Genomic DNA, 23,561 nt, shown 5'->3' with positions numbered 1-23,561 from the left:
CTGCAAAAAAAAAAAAATAAATAAATAAATAAATAATAATAATACATTAAATGTACTTAATGCTGCAAATTCGATGATTTTAACGTCTTTCTCAAGGGTCAGAAATCAAAACCAAGGAAAATGCAGCAAGAAGTAAGGCCTCTGTTTCTACCATAAAATATAGATAGCATGTGTAGATACAATGAAACCAAGTTATAATATGAGCCAGGAAGCCAGGTTAAGTGCAGTAGTTAATATATGGAATGCTGATGTATATTTCATGGCTGACCCGACAGAGGCAGAGAAAAGAAAAAGTAGGAAAAAATAATAAATGCAAGAAGTAAAAAAGTAATCGCAAAAGCTGAAATAAGGAGTCGGAACAGAGGGTCATAGATGTTTATATATATATATATATATACACACGTGTAATTTGGTATAATTTTTATTAGTTCATGTTCCATGCAGTATATATATGTGTACAAACATGCATGCAAATCACTCAAATAAACACCTACTTAATAATACATTATTTCTTCCTGGCCGCCCTGAATTTGATCCTCCACAGATATTCAACTTGGCTGAAATCAGGAGAGTTGGCTAGCTAAAGGAGGGCAGTCTTCAAAACATACATTGAGTTATGTTTCTGGTTGAATGGCAACACAATGCACTGTTTTCTGTTGGAAAAATTTCACCACCACTGGAGAACAAATGTAACACTAATAAGTGTACTTGATCAGCAACAATGTTTAGTTAGTTCATGACCATTAGGCACAGCTACACATGTATCAAAGTTTCACAGCAAAACTGCCTCCAGACCACAACATAAGGGTTCCCAACGATCTTTCCATTATTTCCTTATTCTTCTGTCCATATGATGCAAAAGGTAGCATAACTCATGAGACCAACAAACCTTTGTCACCCATTACCTGGTCTACTCATGATGTTCCCCAAGGTGCTGTTTATATGCAACAATAAAGGGTCTAGAAAACTGTATCAGCTAAAATCCCTACAATTCTAATGCTTCTGTTACCCACCAACAAGCCATTTTTCAATACTTTAGGTACAGGTTCACATTTTGGGAGCTATCACTCTGTGCAGTTTAAGGATCAGAGCTACTATATCTAATAAAAAATATTCAATTATGATTTCCACAATATTTTTAGATTATTTAGTCAGTAAAAAATATTAAAGAATTAGAGACCCTATGGGTTACCAATTTGTTAGTATTTTTGTCCACCTATCAATCTCCATCCTATCTATATGTTTTACCCCATTTCTTAATCTCACTTTTAATTTTTTTTCCCCTTAATGTTTTATTAGTTATTTTCCTTAATGTTTCATTTATTTATTTTATTTTTACTGTTTTGTACCTCTTGTCTCAGCTGTGATTATTATTGGTCTTACTATAGTTTTATTGAAGGCATTTCAATTAAAAGGCACCAAGTGCATTTTGTTTATTTTTACGTATTGGCTATTTATTATCTGGACCTTTTATAGCATATTTGGGCTGAAATTTTCAAATTCATTATTAAAATTGGACCAACTATTACCGTTCAGATTTTGAATCTAAATTTAAATTGTGAAATCTAAACAGTAATATTTAGTCAAATTTTAACAACAGATTCAAACATTTCAGCACAAGTATAACAAAAAAGGTCCAGACAACAAATTGCCTGTTTCCTAGATATTTCCATATTATGCTCTTTCACTATCTTATTAAAATTATTTAGTATTCTTTGCAAATTGTTTCCATTTTTGCTATTAGTACTGCATGATCTACATTATCATATTTAATTTTTTATTTCCTGAAAACAAAGTATGCCAAAAAGAAGGTTTTCAGGAATCTACTGTAAAAACAGAACTTCTGATATTGAATTAGGATCATTTCCATTGCTCAATTTTGTGACTTTAATAGAAGGAGAAAGGGCAGATAAGACAAAATGAATTGCTGGTGGAACCATCTATGTGATATTTTCAAAACAGACTTGAATTTTAAGAAAAATCAAGATAGCTTTAATTTAACTAAAGAGATTTAAGTGTGTCTTTTAAAATGAAGTTTCAAGAAAATTGATAAGAGACATTCTTTAAAAAAAAAACTAAATGAAAAAAAAAAAAAAAGCTTCATAATAATATAATTTAAAAAAATATATATATAACAAGCTTTATAACCGCAGTATTAATTTTTTCCACTTGTTTTGTGGTAATTAGTGTTATTTTTTCTGCAATAGTTTTTAGTTCTAAATTTAAAACCTCATATGGTTATAAAATTTATTTATGCAAATTGATTAGCTTAAACATCATACATTAACAGACTGGTGGTCACCATATTTAGTTAATGTTGAAAGTTATTACTGTTTATAAATGCATATGTTTGCAGATGGAAATAGTATGTTTTTGAGATAAACTAGGTGAATCTTTTCTTTTACAGGGGTGCTTGTCATTTTCTTGCTACACTACACTACAGTTTTAAAGTTAATAAACATCAGTTTTATCAATATTCTTTTCTGCAACATCAGAAAGAGCTGCACAGTTATAAGAACATGTTTTATGCCTTTATATATTTTTGGGGGAAACTGCTCTATATTAAGAATGACAGTTTATTGTTTCTTGCATAACATTGGAGTTTAATAGATTGACTGATACACATGCAGGAGTCAGAGCACTTAATAAAAATTCTGGTTGGCTGACAGGAAATGTCAATACTGTTTTAAAGCATTCTAGGAACATTTGAATTAGGTAACTTTTAGGTTTTATTAAAAAAAAAAAGGAAGATTAATCCATCTCATATAATCCAGGGTCACTGCTGAAGTTTGAAGGCTTTAAAAAAAAGAGCTTTGTTGTCAGATGATTTCACTATGGTAATCAACATTCACCAGCAGGGCGGTCCTCTGGAATTATCACCAATTCTCCAGAGCTAAAGGACAGCAATTCCTATCCTATTCTGAAGAATGCCTTAATAGAATTTTATAATATATTCAATTTCAGCAAGCATTTGGAAGAACCTATAGATGCAATTTATCACAGCCAGTTGGCAGAAAAACAGTGCCAACTATAAATGCAGTAGACAGTGTTAGTAAAAAAATGCAATTAGGGATTTTTAAAAAAGGACCCCCAGAATATTTATCATCACTCCAAGTTTGCAAGGAAATGGAGTCACTTCAATTTGACAGTAGACTGAAGGATGACAGAACAAGAGAGGCTGACAATGATCTACAAGGCAAAAAAAATGAGATCATGGAATTACAAGTGAAGGATCTGAAGATTCAAAATTACATTGAACAGGAAATAAGAGATGTTAAGGAACAATTCAGTAGAGAATAAAAAAGCACTAACGGAGACCAACTGCAAATTCTTTTATATATGAAACAGAACGAAGACTGCTCAAATTCAAAAATGTTCCATAGTTAACCCTTTTATGTGGGGATTTATGGATCACTGCATGCCACCCAGATGAATTTTTTGAGGAATTTGGAAACTTGTAAAAACTGAAAAACTATGGATATCAACCCTTTTATGTGGGGGTTTATGGATCACTGCATGCCACCAAGATGAATTTTTTGAGGAATTTGGAAACTTGTAAAAACTGAAAAACTATGGATTAAGTCCCCCCCCCCCCATTCTGACTTGATAGCTGATTACTGTCAAAAATAAAATTAAAATCAAAATTTTGTAAAAAAAAAAAAAAAAAGTAACTAAGTAAGTAAACTAAACTTTGTAAATTTTTTAATTTTTTGATTTTTTTTGCAGTATATCCTCTATGCATTATTTGGTTAATTTACAATTTCAGCTTGCAAGCTCACATCAACTTGAAGCTTGTTAAAAGAGCTTAGCTCTGCTCTCATATGTTGATTTTTGAAACTGCTGCAAATATAAATATGGCTGCTATTACTTGTAAACACAGTTGATAAATGGTATTAAAGTCTATGTAGAGTTAAGAGAATCTGTGCATATATAGAGGTAATTTGTTCATAGTGCACTGACACTGTTTTGAATTGATATTGTTTGAATTTGGCTTATATGTGCATAGTCAAGTAGTCAGGAGCAGGAGTGCAATAGCACAAACTCTGAGTAGACTGGGGTTCAAGCTCCTGACTGCTAAATACAGTCAATCTGCCAACCTGCACTGGACCAGCATGGCAGGTTATGGTCATTTCCCTCAATATGACATGTTCAGGAGGCCTCCATCATGCAGTGGATTGACAATGGCTACAAACTCATTTATTTTATATATACATGCATGCATACTTGCAAAAGGATTAAAGATATTATACCCAAGGTCAACAGAACCATTCTAATAACAGTGGTAAATAGGTGATTTGCTGCAGATGTAAAAGACCTGGGAATTAGAGCAGGGGGCTGCAAAATGAATTCTTTTAGCAGCTCTCGGTATAACTGATCTAATCAACCAGAGAGAAACAATTCAGTTTAACAAAAGAGCATCACACCCAAGCCATGACTCTTTTGTAAACTACAAAGAAACACAGAATGGTTTGAAGGGATTTTCAAAACTCACAGAATATTACGTCTGTCAAGTGTAGGTGTAATCACCAAGAGTTCTGGACCACACCAGTGTTTTTTTACTTCATTAGCTGTAATTATAAATGTAAAAACCTATTTGGCTTATCTAGACACAGGAGCTGAGAGATTATTTAAGTAAAGAACTTTAGCTGTACTGTTTCTTTTGGAAATGAATACTTGTTCTAAGAAAATACTTGTTTGAATATGGCAACAAAATGAGAAATATGTTGTCTGGAGGTATCAAAAATTACAATTACATTAGTAAGTTTTAATTTTTATTTTAACCTCTGCCAAGTTAAACTATGAGGCCAAACATTTTCTTTCTTTTTATTTAGTGAAAACTAGACATTAGGAACCAGATTAGTGACAGACACAATTTGTTAAACGTGTAGTCAGTCTTGAAGGCATGCATACCATTAGATATATAATATCGGTGTAGATACACCATAGTTTACCCATAAATTTGAACTACAAGTGCAGTGTGAAAGGCATCGTTTTAACTGTATCTCATATTGTGGGTGCCTTCACAACGAGATAGCTGGTATTGCACTACTTCAAATAAATAATGCTTCTCTAGTAGAGAAGACTACTGTTATTTATTTTCAGTGGATACTACCACCCAGATGATCATTTCGAAGCTATTTGACTTCATTATTACCAAACCCTGGTAATGCAACAATGCCATCACAGTTGTGAAGTTATTTCTACAATATGAGAAGTGCCAAATGGTGTATAAATAATAATGTAGTAGAAGATGAAATGCACAAGGCATAATTTCTTATGGGTTTGGTAATTAACTATATAATATCGGTGTAGATGCTGTGTGCATTTCATCTTCTACTTTATTATTTATAAACCATTTGGCATCTCTCATATTGTAGAAATATAGCATGTTGTATTACCAGGGTACCTGCCCACTTCATCATCACTCACTGATGATGAAGCCAAATAGCTTCGAAACGATCGTCTGGGCAGTGGTATCCATTGAAAATAAATAACAGTAGTCTTCTCTAATAGAGAAGCGTTATTTATTTGAAGTAGTGCGATACCAGCTATCTCATTGTGAAGGCTCCCACAATATGAGATACAATTAAAACAATGCCTTTCACACTACAATCGTAGTTCAAATTTATGGATAACCTATGGTGTATCTATACCATATTATATAGTTAATTACCAAACCCATAAGAAATTATGGCCTTGTGCATTTCATCTTCTAATACCATATATGAATGCTTTCAAGCAATGAACATCAACAAATGCCAGGTTTTAGAAGACTTAAGTTTTTTTTTTTTTTTATGAAAACCCCAAACATGAAAGGTATCAAAACCTATAGTACTTAGTACCGTGCATGGGTTGAAGGAGAAGTATGGGGGGAGGGGGGATGCCGGAAACTTTGCTCTAGAGACTAAACATGGGTTTCACCACTTTTTTTTTGTCAAGGATATAAAATTAACCTAGAAATGAATATTATAATGCTATGCTATTTAATACAATGGGACTTTTACTGCACAGGAAGAACTACAAAAAGTGATTAATAAGAGTTAAGGCCACAATAAAAAGGTGGTGTCTGGCAGGAATGTACAAATTCCAACCAATTTATTAAGTTCAGTATTAAAATATTGGAAAGGCTATTATGTCTTATGAAATAAATTTATAAACTGAAGGCTAGCTTATCCAATGTATCGGATGTAATGGTCATCAGAATTTCAACTGCTGTAAATAATGCCATGATCTTAATATGCAAGGAGTTAACTTCTTTATACTTATATATATATATATATTATTATGATCATAGCATTACTTATGGTAGCTTAAATTCTGCTAATTGCTAAGTATGTAAATACAGTCTGTCCTCGTATAGCACGATAGTTGTGTTCCTAGAAACCCTCGTGCAATGCAAAATCGTGCAATATAAACAACAGGCCCTATGGGAAAAGTGGGGTTAGGTGCCAACCACCCAAGATTGAACACACATTTGGAACCAAAACATTACCAAACACAATAAATAATTGGGTAATTTTAATCGTTATAAAATACTTACGTATTTTATAACGATTAAAATATGTAATAAAAAATAATATAATATTTTTATTATAATATAATAAATAATAAAAAATATTTATTTTTTTATTATTTATTATATTATAATAAAGTATTTTTAGTATTTTTTAATACTAAAAAATTTATTATATTAAATAAAATAGTCGTAATGAAATACTTATGTATTTTATAATATGTAAGTATAAATTATAATACGTAAGTCGTAATAAAATGCTTACGTATTTTATTACGACTATTATGTAATAAAATATTGCTAATGCTTTTGCTTCTATCGTAAGCAAACTTGTTTTTTGTTTGATTTTCTATCCAAACAGATAGAAAAGACAGCCGTTTCATCTCTTCCAATTCTTGTGTCTTAATCTAATGGATTTTAATTACACTTTGAGTTGTTCCTGCTATGAAAGTTGTTTTTATTTTCTCCGCATTCTTTGTAATTTTCGGCGTTGCCTCATTTAGGTCTGTAGCACGTGCAATATCACATGGTCTTTCATTTCGCTCAAAGCGTTTCACAATTTCATATTTTTTTTCTCTATCGACAGAGGCGGACTGGCCATAAGCCTTACCGGGGAAACCCCAGTGGGCCAGTGTGATTTTGGCCATAAACCATAGTATGAGGCCACCATAAATTTTCCCGGGTAAGAATTTTTGACCAGTCCGCCTCTGTTTATCGATATTGCTTTTTTTCTCTCTCTCTGAATCTGCAGTGTCTTCGCCAGGACGCTTCATTTTCGCACCTTTTAAGTATTTTACTCATTTTTAGGGAATAAAGCACAATTACAAAACGAGGAGGCACCCTTAATATACATAAACAAAGCTGCACACGTGAAGCAACTGAATAAACAACTCCGTAAAGGCCGAGATACACTATTAACACCTCACATTTTACTAAAGCACATTTCTGGGGGTTACTACCATAAAACAATAAAAACAATTTCCAGTTGCGTTTCTGCTAGTGGAATCTGTTATAAACTGGTCGTAAACTCGATCTAATTGCAAATTATCGATAGCTGGAATTGTGTGGGTTTTTACGTTATTATGGTGAAATGTGTTTCCCCTTCACTGATATAAAACACAAATACATTTTCAGAATCTTCTTCAGTCCTATCGTGTTGCGTTCAGTTGGGGTGATTCCGCGTTCGACTGCCATTTCTTGTAAACACGAAGGCGAATCGTGCATAAGCGAATTCGGTTCGTGTTATATAAGATATCGTTCCCCTATTTATAAATCGTGTATGATCGAATTCGTGTAATGTAAACACGTGTTATACGAGGACCGACTGTAACTAAAAATAAAGAAATTTCCGTTTATTCTCGAGATAACTCAGGCCAGAAGGATTTACATATTCATTGTGACTATACAAATATTGAATTAAAAGAAACCAAAATTTTCTGGTGCTACAGTTCACAAGATGTAGTACATTTTCATGGTATGGATTTAAACCCACAGCTCCTTACTTGTGGTCACATGTACTGGACAAGGCAAGTACATGCCTTGTCCAGTACATGTGACACACACTGGACAAGGCAAGGCAAGATAGATAGCGTTAATTTACTAATTTAAACTAAAGTATGTTATCAAAAACAACAGCTTCCAAATTACAAGTGTTAGAAATGTTTTCCCACAAAACAAATGCATCTGTCCGCCCACTGTAGAAGATATGTGCTTCAAGGACCAAATCTATTGCTTCTGTGGACTATTATAGAATAACATCTTGAAATAGTATAAATTTCTTCTCCTGTAAGGAGGAAAAAGACAGAGAGAGAGAGAGAGAGAGAGAGAGAGAGAGAGAGAGAGAGAGAGAGAGAGAAAGAGTTTGTTTGTTTGTTATTTGGTTTTTTAGGAGCATTAGCAACTAAGGCCATATTGCTTCGGGAGTATGCGGTGGTCATTCCCTGACCTTTCCGCATCCTCCGTATTTGGTGGGCACAGGCTCGAATCCCGGTCTAATCAAGAAGTGTGTGCGATGCACTGCTTCTCCTGCCCACCTGGCTATGGAGGCACCAGAGAGAGAGAGAGAGAGAGAGAGAGAGAGAGAGAGAGAGAGAGAGAGAGAGAGAGAGAGAGAGAGAGATCAATATTTAACTGCAGCATTTAAAGAAATTATGATTAAGGGCTGTTATTTCTTATTAGTATTTTTGGATAAACATTTGTCAGTATTTTATAAAAAATAAAAAAATTTCCAGCATATCATATAACAGTGAATACAGTTTCTAAAAACAAATCAGTGTAAAAATGCAGTTAGAAGCTTACCTATAGCAGATGACAACTGAGGCTGCAAAAAGTCAAAAAGAGTAGAAGGTCTAGAAGGATAGTTCTGGACATCTGCTTCTTGTTGCTCGACTGGTACTTTTCTTCTGCTGTTATAATCTAGAAAGAAGATTTATTTCAAGTATTTGATATCTCACACATAAAATAAAGAAAAACATATATGAGAGATTACTGCTCACATGAAAAATGTGGAACAAACTATATAATGGTATCTGGCCATCCCAGTCAGAGCACAACTATGCATATTACAATGCAAAACTACAGAGTGATTCAAAATTCAAGAAACCCAAACTGTAAGTGTTAATTTTTCTTTAAAAACTTGATGGAACTTGATTCTGACTGCTACAGCAGAAGCACTGATCATTTCGAGATGTCCAACAATTGTTATTATATATTTGTTTTCAGTCACTAATCAGTAGTGTTTTGTTTACAATGAAGGCAGCATGACATTTTCCCAGGTACAACACTTATTCATAATTGAACATCCACAATCCAGTGATGAAACCACGAATTCTGGCTCCCATCCCCTGACAAATTACCCAAAAACTGCCCCCAAGCGATCTTTAACAACCATATCAAATTAGAGCTCCTGGGGCCCTCCCTCCACACAGTGGCAGATCTGACAGTATGGTAGTTTTGCCACTGCCGCAATCCCCATTTTTTTTTTTTTTTAAACCTTTCAGACTACTTAAAAGGCACAATATACACTAACAACCTTCATATACTAGAAGAATTAATAGTCAATATCAAATCAGAAATCTTAATGATGAATGTTCAAACACTATATCAAGCCTCATCAAACAGGGTGAAAAAAAAAGGTTAATGCTTACATTTGGGTAAGTGAACCTATTATAATTATGTTTATAAAAATATTTAAAATATAACTTATTGTAATCTCTACTGCATTCCTTTAAAACCACTCTGTACTACAAAATCAAAACTAAAACTAATACAAATATTATTCAGCATAAATACCATTTAACTTGACTCTTTCAGGCAACACTAAAATACAATGCTTTTCAAAACATAAAAAAAATTAAGTTTATATTGCTTTTGCACTAAAACTATGAATTGTAAACTTGTGTAAAGGCTCACATGACTCAACAAAATTACACAAATCAAAATGCAACAGTAATTAAAAAAAAAAAAAGAAAATATGTGCAATCATCAAAAATCATGAAAGATAACTTTGTAATGATTTAAGGAGATTTAAACCTAGTTACCGTTACTAGAAATGAAACCGGTAAATAAGCTATCGTAGATGATAACCTTACCTGAAATGCCCAGCATTTTCTGAAAAGTGAAGACACTTTTATAACTACATTCAATAATGTACAACTGATTTCCAACACTTTAGTCAACACACTCAGCTACAGTGACATTTTGCGGATAACCTACAAAGTATTTATACTGATATTCATGATACAGGATATCCTACTGTAACTGTAAGTAGAAAAGTTCATATAAACATATATCCTAAAGTAAACTATTTCAGAGTTCTGAATATAAAATGTAAGTTGGTCAAGTTAATAAACAAGGCTATTGAATAACTAATTAATATGATTCTCCCTGGTTATAGAGTTGGGCTCTAAGCATAATTGAAGTAATAACCTCATACAATGATTTGGTCATTTCTGATGTGATTACCAGCATCCAGTATTCAGCACAGTCCTATCTTTTGACTTCAGAGCATACACAAGAGATTTCATGTGATTCCAGAGGTGAAAAAAGTCTAAAGGTGTAAGGTGTTGTGATCTCACAGGCAAAGTAACTATGCCTTCCTCATACTATTGTCTGAAAACTGTTGAGTGAGAAATGCAGTTTCCACCCTACCAAAAAAAGGAGATGTACAATCTTGTCGTGGCTACATCTGTCTGATTTGTAGAGGAACATCATCAATTAGAACTAGGTCTTGTAAAAACCATAGGTGGTGCTTGGCTGTCAAGCTATCTTCAAATACAACAGCCAGAGAAGTAGGTTTCTAATAATACTGCATGAAACATTCACTGAGAAATAGGTCTAAAAATGTTCTGGTGGTTGTATGAAGATTCTCGTTAGCTCCCAAAAGTGTATTTCATCTGTTTATTATTCAATCTCAGTTGAACAAACTGAGATCGAATGCTTTATCAGCAAATAAAATTTTAATGAGGTTCCTGGTTGCACAGGAGCCTGCAAAAAATTCTTCACATGCAAAGTAATAATTTGGCTGCAGAGCTTGGACAATCTGGTCCAAGCAGCATAAATATCCTGCATGGTTCTCCATGCTGTTGTCTGGAGAGCACCAACTCAATTGGTACCACTTCAGATGTTAGTATTTAGAATGCATTACTATGGCTTTTCAAGATTTCACTGTAGGACAGTACCAGTTTCTCTAATATACAGTAAACCCCCACTATTTGCGGGGGTTACGTTCCTGAGAAATGCCGCGAATACCGAAAACGTGAATACTGAGTTATGGCTCCCATAGTAATAAAGGAGTTCCGTTCCAAAGTATGAAATATATAAGAAAAACTAGTCTAAAATTTTGTCTATGTATGTATTATATGTACCTTCATAATATGACTATGTACATAGACGGTACATAGTGAAATGCAAGCATATGACATCGAAATGAAAATAAGAAACAATTTAATATTAAATGTAATATTTATTAGAAATTTCAAACAAATCTTTCAAACCAGCGCCTTTGCTTGCTAGCAAAAAAAACATCCCGCCAGTGCTATCACCAGTTTCGCTAAAGTGTTGATAAAGGAGTTTTGTCTTTTCGCGAATGATGAGTGAACTTAACGGAATTTTATTTTGAGTTCGGTCTTCTATCCACAGATTTAAAGCTTTTTTCCATTTTTTCTAATTTAACATCACGAGTTACAGAGCAAATTTTTGAAGCAATTAGCGCGTTTTCACGGACACTACGGCGGATTTTTTCTTCCGATTTTTTGATTGATCGTACCGTTGACTCATTGATTTTATGTTTTTCCACTGAGAAGACACTTTCACTATTAGAAATTTTGTCTAATAACTCAATTTTATTCGCTAATGTCATCACCTTCTTTGATATTTTCACATTTCACTTTTGATTCGTAGCCATATTTTTGTAGGGGTTAGAAAGAACTTGTCCACAATAAAGTCACTTTCTTCCGTTAACACACTCGAAAAAGTCTGTTTTACACTGCAAAACGGTAGATTTATCATTTCTGTAAGCATATCAATTTATAAATTGATAAATTTATTCAATTTATAAGCATATAAATTAAAAGCAAACGACGAAACCTTCCATGACAAACGCATAACACACTGAACAAGGATTAGCGAGAAACATCCACGCTCGCGATTTTGTCACCCCTCTCCCCCCACCCACTGAGCGCTGTTTTGACCGGGAAAGATAATTTTAGCCACGCCCATGTTTTTTATGGCGGAAAATATTCACGGCGCTTTAAAATTCACATTTTTTTAGGTTTCATTTTATATTAAATCGGCGATCGCGAATACGCGAAACCGCGAATACAGATACCGCGAATAGCGGGGGTTTACTGTATTTGCTTATCTGGTAATCTACAATCTAGAAACTTGTTATATTCCTCAACTGCTGATTGCACATTACTGTCAACAAAAAAAAAAACCATAAACAGCAAATTTTGTTTGGCATATTTTTCACTAGAAAATGTAGCCACTGCACTCAGTCACTGTTGTTGATACGTTACAGAAACAAAACAGAACTGCATCTAACAGCTGATGTGCACAACTGGCATCTGTTACCTTAACTATGCATGTTATTCGCTATTGTGGCAACTTGAACTTCAAACAACCAAAAACTCTGAAACCGTTCACTTTAGGGCATTTGTTTATGAGAATTTATCTATACACAATCATTCCAAGACATACCTGAGCTATAGGCACTCTGCATATACTACTACATGTATGATATATTTATAATATATAACAGACCAGAATGTAGAAACTGTTGTACAGTTATTTGCATTGATATTCATAATATATATAGTATTTGCATTGGCACAAACAAAAGAAAAATATATTTATATATAAAATACAGGTAGTTCTCGACTTTACGAGTTAATTCGTTCCTAGCACACGCTTTACAAGCATGTGCTAGGAACGAATATGAGAAAACTCATAAAGCGGGAATTTATTTCCCATAGACAATATTAAAAATAGTGGTTACGTTATCAACAATGAAATTAGTTAGCTAATTAATTTGTTTAATCAATGATTGATTTATCCAAAGAAATGAAAACGTAGCCTGTAAAATCAAGCAAATTATAATAACAGAGAAATTATTTATGACTTACAAATGTTAAAGAATGTTTATTCTTCATCATCATCATCGACTAAATGCACACTCGTTGATTACTCATTATTGGCTCAGCACTCGTTGGCTTGTTGCACAAGGAGTTGTCTTCAGGAGGCATTTATTTCCAAGATAATCTTCTATTTCCTTTATATATTTCAATAGCATGCATAAGCATGAGCATTTTTTAACGGAATGCACAAATTGCAACTAATATGGTTTGCCTGGGGTAACAAGTTTACGAAGCTTAAAAAAAAAAAAAAAAAAAAAGGAATGAAGAGAAGATTCTGAAAATTTGTTTTTTATACGATTGAAGATTTCAGTAAAGGGCAAACATCACTATAATAACATAAAAACCCACACAATTCCAGCTATCAGAAATGGGTAGTAAACTCTTATTTTCGCAAATGCAATAACCGAGTTTACTACCCATTTATAATTGATTGCACTAACAGAAAAACCCAATAAAACGTAAAGTGCAAATTGTTTTTATGGAATGTGCTTTAGAAAAATATCACAAAGCCGCTCATAATTGATTCTTATAACATATGATAACAATGAAAGTGTAGTGCGTTTAATGATTTGAATTGGTAACTAATACAATTTACACTATAAAAACAACCTTTTAGGGAGTTATATAGCAAAAATTTGAACTTCCGAGGTCGTGGAATGAATTACCAAAAAACAATGTGTTATTGGGTTCACATTACGATATTTTCACGATACGATGGTAACAAATTAATATCGTAACGCGGGGTAGACTGTATTGCAGTGGTTTTCAACCTTTTTTTTTAATAACACCACCCCTAAGTAATTGGTTTTATTTTGAGGCACCCCTACTCAATTTTCTCAATATATATGTTATATGATATTTATTACAAAAATTACATTTCATAATACAAATTATATATATAATTTTAGTCTTTACATAGAGGTACTAAATAAACATCAATTATAGATCACCACAAAATTAAAAAGATACTGCACACCTTTTTATAATGAAATAAACATAAATTAAAAAATAATAATAAGTTTAAGTAACTTAAACCCAAATTACGTGGCACCCCTGTTGAAAAACCACTGCAGTATTGTATAGCTACACACATGGTTTGAAATGTGGTATTTTTGAATGTTTAACATTAATTGAAAAATGTTAATTGCAATGAACATTAATTGCAAAATTATTAATGTTCATATCAATGAACATTAATAATTTTTTTATCAAGTATCAACAAAACAATTTTGTTGATACTTGATAAAAAAAAAAAACTCATAAAGTGAGAACTGCCTATATTCGTACTGATATTCATAAAATAGAGTTGTTGTTGTATTTGGTTTTTAGGAGCATTAGCAACTAAGGCCATATTGCTCCGGGGATATGCGGTGGTCATTCCCTGACCTTTCCACATCCTCCGTATTTGGTGCTCTAACCCCGGTCTAATCAAGAAGCATGTGCTACGCACTGCTGCTCCTGCCCACCTGGCTACGGAGGCACCTAAAATAGAGTACACTAGTTCATATATAATATGAAGTGTGGCAATAAAGTTCTCACTGGTGCTCTTCATGTTCGATGAGTTTAAAAATAAATTGAAGTGGTATGTAGCACCCATAGGCATATATTCAGGGTGTGTTAAGTATGCAGCACACACCCACAAAATTGCAATGTAACTGATATTATATTTTTGGATTTATGTCTAATAAAACCCCCCTAAGTTTTTCTTAAGGCTTCGTGTGGTCTAAAATTAAACCCCGTGTACCATGTTTTCGTAGAGAGAAGTTTAGTGCATAAGCATTTTATCACATTTGCATTAAGATCCTTGGGTATGTGGGCCCAAATACAGATGCCTTTCAAACAGACAAATTCGTGCAGCAGGTCACGGTAATATTAAGAATCTGACCTGCTGCACCATCATGTTATTAGCTAGTTTGAAACCACAGGATTCCTGTGGTTTCAAAAGGGCCAGTAAGGTGTGGTAAGGCATATGCTGAGACAACAGCACCCACTAGTAGTAATTGGTTGTGAATAGCTATTGTGTGGAGAAATCCAATTCAGCATTGTCATAAATTGCCATTTTACCAGAGAATAGTTGACTGCATGTGGCTGGAGATGAAAGAAAGATACTGTTCACTTTCGAAACTTGAATTTTTTTCAGCTGATTTGTAGCAAAAGATATGATCAATATGCAAAAACCTTTTCTGATGATATTCTAGAAAAATTAAAGAATTTCTACAGCCCAGTTTTTGACTACATTCACTTGAAAAATTAACTAAAAATGCTCTTTTTTTCTGATGAATTTGCAAAGAAATCAGTGCACCACCTCGTAAAATTCATGCAAGAAAATTAGCTTTGTGGTGCAGTCAAGGAAATTTATAAATTAGCGGAACTGATCATGAAGATTCTGAATTCTACCACTACAGTCAAGTGCTTTTTCTTTTATGAGGAGAATACATATGTATTATAGAGGAATTCTGATGCTGTTGCACATAAATGACTGATGTACAAATTGGACCAGTGTGGCAGTAAGAGCAAGTTACTGCTATGAATAAAGGGATGTTTGAGTGGGAGAACACAGAGTTGTAATCAATGAGCACTGCTCTTCATGGACTAAAGTGGAGTTCCTCAGAGTTCGGTGTAGGGCCCATTGTTGTTTTCTGTATTTATATATGATACTGATGAAGGCAATATCAGGCTTAATGTCAAAGTTTGCAGATGATATAAAGGTTGGCAGGTGGATAATGACAGTAATGATGGTATGCTACTGCAACAAGATCTAGAAAAGTTAGGCAGATGGGGAGAGAAATGCAAAGTACTGCATATGGATAGCGATAACTCAAGAGAAACATACCAACTGTGTGGTACTACACTCTGGGAAGTGGAAAAGTGAAAAAGACCTGGGGGTAATTGTGCAGTCAAATATGAAGTTTGCTGAGCAGTGCAAATGGGTTGCCAGGGCAGGTCATGGAGTCTTGTCAATGATATATAGGAATTTTGCTAGCAGGGACAGGGAGGTGATTATTCGATTATACAAGGCAATGGTCAGGCCACACCTAGAATACTGTGTACAGATCTCGAGGACTCATTTTAGGATGTAGAGTTGCTAGAACAAGTACAAAGAAGGGCAACAAGATTGGTGAGGGGAACAAAAGAATGCTCTTACAAAGAAACGCTTAAGTTCTGCAAATTGTAGCGCCTGGAGAGTAGGCACTTGCACGGTGATCTGATTGAGGTGTATAAGGCCTTGAATGGGTTAAGCAAGCTGAATGCTGATGGGATTCTTCCTCTTGATCAGACTAAGAACCTGAGGGGGGGGCACAGTTTCAAATTGAGGAAAGATGGTTGGAGAATAGATGTGCTTTTAGCCAGCAGGTAGTTGATTGGTGGAACAGGCTTCCATCCCCTGTAGTGGAAGCTAATAGCCTAAATAAATTTAAGGCTGAGCTGGACAGGCATTTGGAACGAATGGAGGGGTGAAATGGGAGCGTTTTTTTTTTTTTTTTTTTTGGCTAATGCTGCATAAGCTTGCTTTCTTGCATCATATGCCTCTACTAATGCTAAAAATGCTAATGCTAAATGTTTGAAACACTATGATATTGCAAATATGCAATTTGAATATAGTGCAACATGCCATATTCTTGAGCTGTAAATTGCCATAAGTGTAAACACAGTACAGGGTGGCCACTGAAAGACTGAAGGATTTAAAAAAGTCATAACTTGTTCATTTTTAATCTTTTTTATTTTCTTTTTTTACAGGTTATAGAGCATCCCTTGGAGATTAAAATGGCTACATATGATGTCCAGCAACGAGTAAAACTCGTTGGGTTTTTCTATTCCAGTGGATGATCAATTATTGAAACTCAGAGAAAATACCGGCAACATTTTAAAGTCCTCCTAGCGATAACATGATTCGGAACCTAATCGCTCGGTTTGAAAGAACTGGATCAGTCGGTGATCTTCTGGGAAGAGGTCCTAAGTGCACTGTGCGCACTGACGCAGTGGTGAAGCTGTACAGCAGAGTAGAGTGTCCTTGAGGATCCATCTGCCTCTACCCGTCGTTGCTCTGCTCAACTAGGTTTGTTTGTTTGTTATTTGGTTTTTAGGAGCATTAGCAACTAAGGCCATATTGCTTCGGGATATGTGGTGGTCATTCCCTGACCTTTCCGCATGCTCCGTATTTGGTGGTGATGGGCTCGAACCCCGGTCTAAACAAGAAGCGTGTGCTACGCACTGCTGCTCCTTCCCACCTGACTACGGAGGCACCACTCAACTAGGCATCGCCAGAACAGCGTTTCAGAAGATTCTGAAAGGGTGGTCAGTCTTTCAGTGGCCACATTTTAATTTCCAAGGGATGCTCTATAACCTGTAAAAAAAGATTAAAAATGAACAAGTTATGACTTTTTCAAACCCTTCAGTCTTTCAGTGGCCACCCTATATTTCTAGTCTGTATTGTTCATCTCAGAACATAAATAGAAAATTTGTTTAAGTAGTTAAGTAGTTATATTATTGTATTAAAACATGTTTGCAGATGTAAAAACATTTTATTTTTAATTCTTCTAAACACACATCTGCATTAGTGAATTCACGCCTTTATCAATTCAATACGAGAGAATTGTATTATCGATTTTTACAGTGTAAATCTGCAACTTTGATTGGTCTTAAAAAGCAGTCTTTCAGATTTAAATTTGGCAACCTTAGAACCCCCTCTCACTGATCCTTTTCTACCAATTCACCATCCTGTAAACCTTGCTTGTGATGAACTTGAAATGCCATATGTATGGGAACATATCTTACATAAACTACTCTAGTTTACCCACAAGTTCATCAAGCAATGGCATTAACTTTTCTTTAAGCATGTGATAAGTCACTTCCATAAACAGCAGTAGTAAAAAAGAATAGACCAACGAAATTCATATTGTGTAAGAAAATTACCATATCGCTAATTTCTGAACTTGTTTGTTTGTTTGTTATTTGGTTTTTAGGAGCATTAGCAACTAAGGCCATATTGCTCCGGGATATGTGGTGGTCATTCCATGACCTTTCTGCATCCTCCGTATTTGGTGGTGACTGGCTTGAACCCCGGTCTAATCAAGAAGCTTGTGCTACGCACTGCTGCTCCTTCCCACTGGCTACAGAGGCGCCATATTTCTGAGCTTCTTTGCTTCCAGAGACCCACTGTGGATTCTCTTTCAGCCACTGTCTTAAGTTCTTTTTATTCACTTCTCAGAAAACAGTACACCTCATACGGATATTTTTTCATTTTCAATAATAACAAATGTCAAAAATTGTAATAATTCCAGTTTATATGGATAAAATATGTTCTTGTTCTTTAAAATATTTTGGTTGATATTTTTTGGTACTTCAAATTGAGCTTGTACAACTTATGGACTTGTCAAAATCCACATATACTGTACTTTTGCCGTGACATTTTTGCAAATTTCTGAGGTGGTCGACCAATCTGAACATTTTTTCCCCTACAGATCAGTTGCCGAGCTGCTCATGAGCTCAAGAAATCAGCCAGGATCAAAACAAGGAATGGAGTCACAGATAACTTTATAACAGTTCTTACATTTTAATATTAGCCAATCAAGCCTTAAAGTAATCAAGAACTCACCACTGACATAGGCAATAGCCCATCAACTGTTGATAATATAAACAACAATCCACCACCTGGAATCTCAATCTCTACTATGCATAATATTGAACACAGCCACATTCTAAACTGACCAGTGGTAAGAAATTGATGATAATGAATGTCCAAGAAGTACAATTCTTTGCAAAGGACTTTAGGTCTATCATAAGCAACTGAATTTTGTTACGTGTTAAGAGTTAAATTAAGCTTAATTAATTAGTTTTATCAGCATCCTCAGAAGAAGTCAAAGTAGGTTTCAACACTGAAGGTTATGCATTCAAATCATATAAATTTCAATTTAGAATATGTATTGACTCTAAATTTATGAACAAATTCTTTGTTGAGCATGGCAGAGCAGTGTTACAATTTAAAGAAATTATTATCCATGTTATTTCCTTCAAACACTATTTAAGAATTTTTAGTTTTGATTTGTTTCAGCCAGTTTCAAATCTGTAAAACAATGTTACCCAGTTTATATCAACATTACATTGTCATTTTTAACATTGTTTCCCCAAAACACTTTTTCTTTGAAAATAATACTGAAAAAGATAGACATCTGCAGCTAACTTGTGGATATATCTATTTTACTCTGAATGTTATCTATGAGCATTTAAATTCTGATTTAAATATTTGACTGTTTCATATTGGATAAACATGGCAAAAATGCATATTTCAAAATGCACCCCCAATACAAAATACAAATTATACTATTTGTTAAAAGGAAAAAAAAAAAAATGTACAAAATTAAATTATTCCATAGCTTGAACAATTACTGAATGCAGAGCTTCTAAAAGAGTACTAAAAGGGAGAGGCCACTGTCAGCGAGAAAATCCTCTATGATATGGCCTAGCCCGTTAACTTCAGCAACCCCCCCCCCCTAAGATTAGCATCACAGTAATGGTAAATTAGAGGTCCAACATCATCACTTGTATGTTGTGGTGGAGGGGGCTCCACCAAAAAAGTGATCACATTTTTCTCTGCTTGAAATAGAAGCAATCAACTAAATACAATGAAAAAATGTAAAGCTCCTAAAAGAATTAGAAAAATAAAAAGCAAAAGCAATAATTTAAATTTATATTAAACTAACCCTCTCTTCCAACGTGCTGTTGCAGTCTGTTGTTTTTACTTCCTCCAGAAGCATTATTTGTTACTTGAGAATTTGATGGTAAATTACTACCATCTGATTTAGCTGAAATTGTCTGATCTGTGAGGGAATTCTGCCCATCAGGCACAATATCTCCATCTTGAATCTAACAAACATAGAAAAATAATCAATCAAAAAATAATAACACTACCAAAAAAATTTTTTTTTCATATTTAATTTTTTTCCTATATATATTTTGTTCTGAATCCAATAGTGTCACTGTTTTTTCTCTAATTTCAATATTTCAATGGCAATTGAAAGTTTTATGTTTTTGCAACATTTAGGTATTACATAAGAATGTACCAATATTGTGATATATAAGAGCCTGTGGTATTTATAATTTTTTTTTTTTTGCAAATTTTTACAAAATTTTAGACATTTCAAAAAGACTTTGTATGTCGATAGATGATCAAGACAAGTTGTAGCACCTCGTGTCTGCTGTGGTAGTTACAACATTAGAGTTTCCTGGTCATTGTTGATGTATGCCTTCTGCTGTCCCTCAAATATGGAGGGAACCTACAAACTATCAATGATGACTTTTAGTTCTGTATGGCGGATATATCAAAGTTTAAAAAGTCTATGGCTAAAAATGGTATAGTTTATCATAACATACCATCCTCTATTGCTCAGTGCCACTCAGTGAAGACCTGCTAATACCCAATCTGGTGAATAAGGCGATTCAGTAAGGGATTCTAACCAAATCCAATACAATACAGAGCTCCTGATATTTCATTTAAAAGAAACCAGACCCATGAGCATTTTGAGCAAAACATCTATATATACAGAAAAGACATGTCACTTATGCATGTTTTTATACTATTTCAGAATCCTTGGGCTACTATTTGATTGGTCTTTACGACAGAATTGGTATTGGTCAGAATCCAGAAAAGGTGTCTTTTTATAGACAATTCTAGTAAAATTTTGAAATCTTTGTTGCTTACAGTGGAAATATACCCATCAATTTCTGCTGCACACTCTGTTCATATTTAAAAAGATTATGGAAATGTGAAGCCTGCATTAGAGAATGTTAAGTTCAAACAGTATAAATGGGATACTTGTATGGATTTCAAGATGCTGGAGTTCTTTCTGCATTTGCAAGATGGTTTTATCAAGTTCCCTTGTTTTTAATATACCAGAAGCAGAAAAAGCAAGATAAACACTATTGCCCTGCTACCTGTAACCATTGTAGTGTTAATCTACAGCACGGCAATTGAGCTGCAGCCTAATACAATGTAGTAAACAATCCCTTGGTTCCAAGAAACAAAGTGACACCTTAGCATACTTTCCAAAACTGTTTGATGCAAAAGTGAAAGGTGACATATTTAATATTTATTGCCCACAAGTCAGCAGATGACATATTTAATATTTATTGTCCACAGGTCAACACAAGAACTGGAAGATAAAATAACTGATGCTGAGAAAAATGCATGGCAGTCATTCTGCCTTGTAGGGAATGGCTTTCTTGAATATTAAGAGGAATTAGATAACTATTTGGAAGAAGAAGATGAAATATCCAACTGGGAAGATACTATTTTATTATAGTTTTTTTTTTTAATGGAAGATGCATATATATAATCTTTGTTGACTTACATGATTCCTCTATTTTAATACTCATACAGTGCCGTAAGAAAATTAACATTTTCTTACTGCCTTTTAATCTTTATTAAAATTAATGCATACTAAAAAAATTCATAGTAGCATATTTCTCTGCTATAACTATGTGATTCCTAGATATTTTACAAATACAATAACAGGCCTATCAATCAGCATCCCAAAATTTGGCACAGCTCGAAACCAGCTTTTTTAATGACAAAGCTCTGGATAACAATTTGAAATTGGCATAACGAGTACTATTAGTTTTCTGATCTATTATAACTGTTTTGGCAGACCAGAAAATTTTTACAGAATGGAAAAGCACTGACATCCATGCTTTTCTGTTTGGGCCATTTCGATAATTTTATTGCATATGGAAAACAGTTTATACAGTTATTCTTCCCATGGCTTATACACAGTTATCCAATTAAAATGCAACCCAAGTTGCAATACAAAATTTTATTAAAAACAAACAGAATTTAATTAAAACTGTTACAGAATGCGACAGAAGTGTCTATCTTCTTGCTCATATCTGCATGCATTCACTTTTGTATTTAATGCACCTCTACAAAGAATACGTTCAACAGTAACTGAACTTGTGTCAGGAGCTTGCTAAAAAGGAATGTAGTACTGTACTTTTTTTCTCATTCACTTTTAATTAAAAAACAAGAGTACGAAATTATATTAAAACATACCTGTCTGCCTCCACCAAATACTTTTCTTTTGCTTTCCTTTGCTCGTGTAACTTCAGCAATTGTGGCACGTCTCTGTTGTTCAAAAGCTTCATTTTCTTTATCCTCCTTTTTGCTTTGATCAAGTGATCGAAAATTTCCTAGGACAAAAACAAAATGGAGTAAATTTTTTACTTAGGATGAGCCAATATGGCACTATTCTCTAGGGCTATCAATTGTAAAACGGCATTGGCAATGATGCCACTTTGACATGATGTTAGAGAGGGATGTGTTTCCAGAGTAGAGAGGAGCAGCACTGCAGGAGAGATCAATTAGTGAAAAAAAACCAGTGGCAAACAAAACCATACAACTGTGTGAAACACCACATGCATGTAAATATGGTTTTGTTGACGTAATACTTTGACACCACTGGCCACAATAACAGTGAAACATTTTTGTAATTTTTGTTCACTATTCATTTTTCCTATAGTATGACTTCTCTCTAATCTGGAAAGGTATCCCATTTTCATATAAAATGACATCATGGGCAGCTTTTACTACTGATATGGCATCATAATAGCTCAGCAATCTTAAGGGGGGGGGGAATCCTACATTTCAGACTGGGAAAACTCATTGCTTGCAACAACTTTTCCTTCTTTCACTTTTCAGTATTTTGTCAAATAACCAACTTCCCATATGGAAGCAGACTTAAATGACCCCTGTGTGTGTGTGTGTGTGTGTGTACAAAGACACACACACACACACACACACACACACACACACACACACACACACACACACACACACACACACACACACACACACACACACACACACACACACAGGACGGGTCAATTAAAACGAACCAGGGACCTATCTTGCTTAATTTAAGGTTTAGGGAATTTGTCAACAGGATCTTTTTGTCATATTTAGGCTGAAATTTTTGAATTTGATGTTAAAATTGAATTAAGTATTGCTGTTTAGATTTTATGATTTCAAAATTTAAAATTGTCTAATGAAATGCTTTTTTCTCAATGGGAAAATTGTTCCCTGTCCTCTGTTTATGAAAACTTACTCAGTTCTCACTTTACTGGGCACCACAAAGTTGCATGAAGATGGCTGATATATCGCAAAATTATAATACAATTCAGGCTATATATCCCAGCCTGGAATACATAGTCTCTTGGAATTTCTTATTTATCTATATGACCACCTGTGTATATATATATTTAATTAAATATATAATTAATTAATTGATATTAATTATACTATGAAACAACAGGGATTATCTTTATTTTAGATATAGGAAGCTTCTTTTACAACCAACTCTTCTAGTCCAACACTCTAATAATTCTTTGGGAAGGCGATATCAATTTTACAAAACAGGTGG

General features: G+C 34.0%; 1 protein-coding gene across 1 annotated transcript in view; it reads right to left on the bottom strand.

The window, feature by feature from the left end:
• Nucleotides 1–23,561, bottom strand: part of Tdrd3 (Tudor domain containing 3) — a 147,081-nt gene that overhangs the window by 29,448 nt on the left and 94,072 nt on the right. Inside the window, exons 7-9 of the mRNA XM_090379789.1 lie at nt 22,196–22,332; nt 19,851–20,013; nt 8,813–8,929 (exon numbers count right to left, since the gene is read on the bottom strand). Of these exons, the coding sequence (XP_090235915.1) occupies nt 8,813–8,929; nt 19,851–20,013; nt 22,196–22,332 (417 nt within the window). The remainder of the gene's footprint in view (nt 1–8,812; nt 8,930–19,850; nt 20,014–22,195; nt 22,333–23,561) is intronic.

Source organism: Mastigoproctus giganteus, chromosome 1 (assembly GCF_048544385.1).
Source record: "Mastigoproctus giganteus isolate SK-2022 chromosome 1, ASM4854438v1, whole genome shotgun sequence".
Lineage (NCBI taxonomy): Eukaryota > Metazoa > Arthropoda > Arachnida > Uropygi > Thelyphonidae > Mastigoproctus > Mastigoproctus giganteus.
The sequence above is the reverse complement of the archived record's forward strand: the minus strand, read 5'-3'. Positions and strand labels throughout refer to the sequence as shown.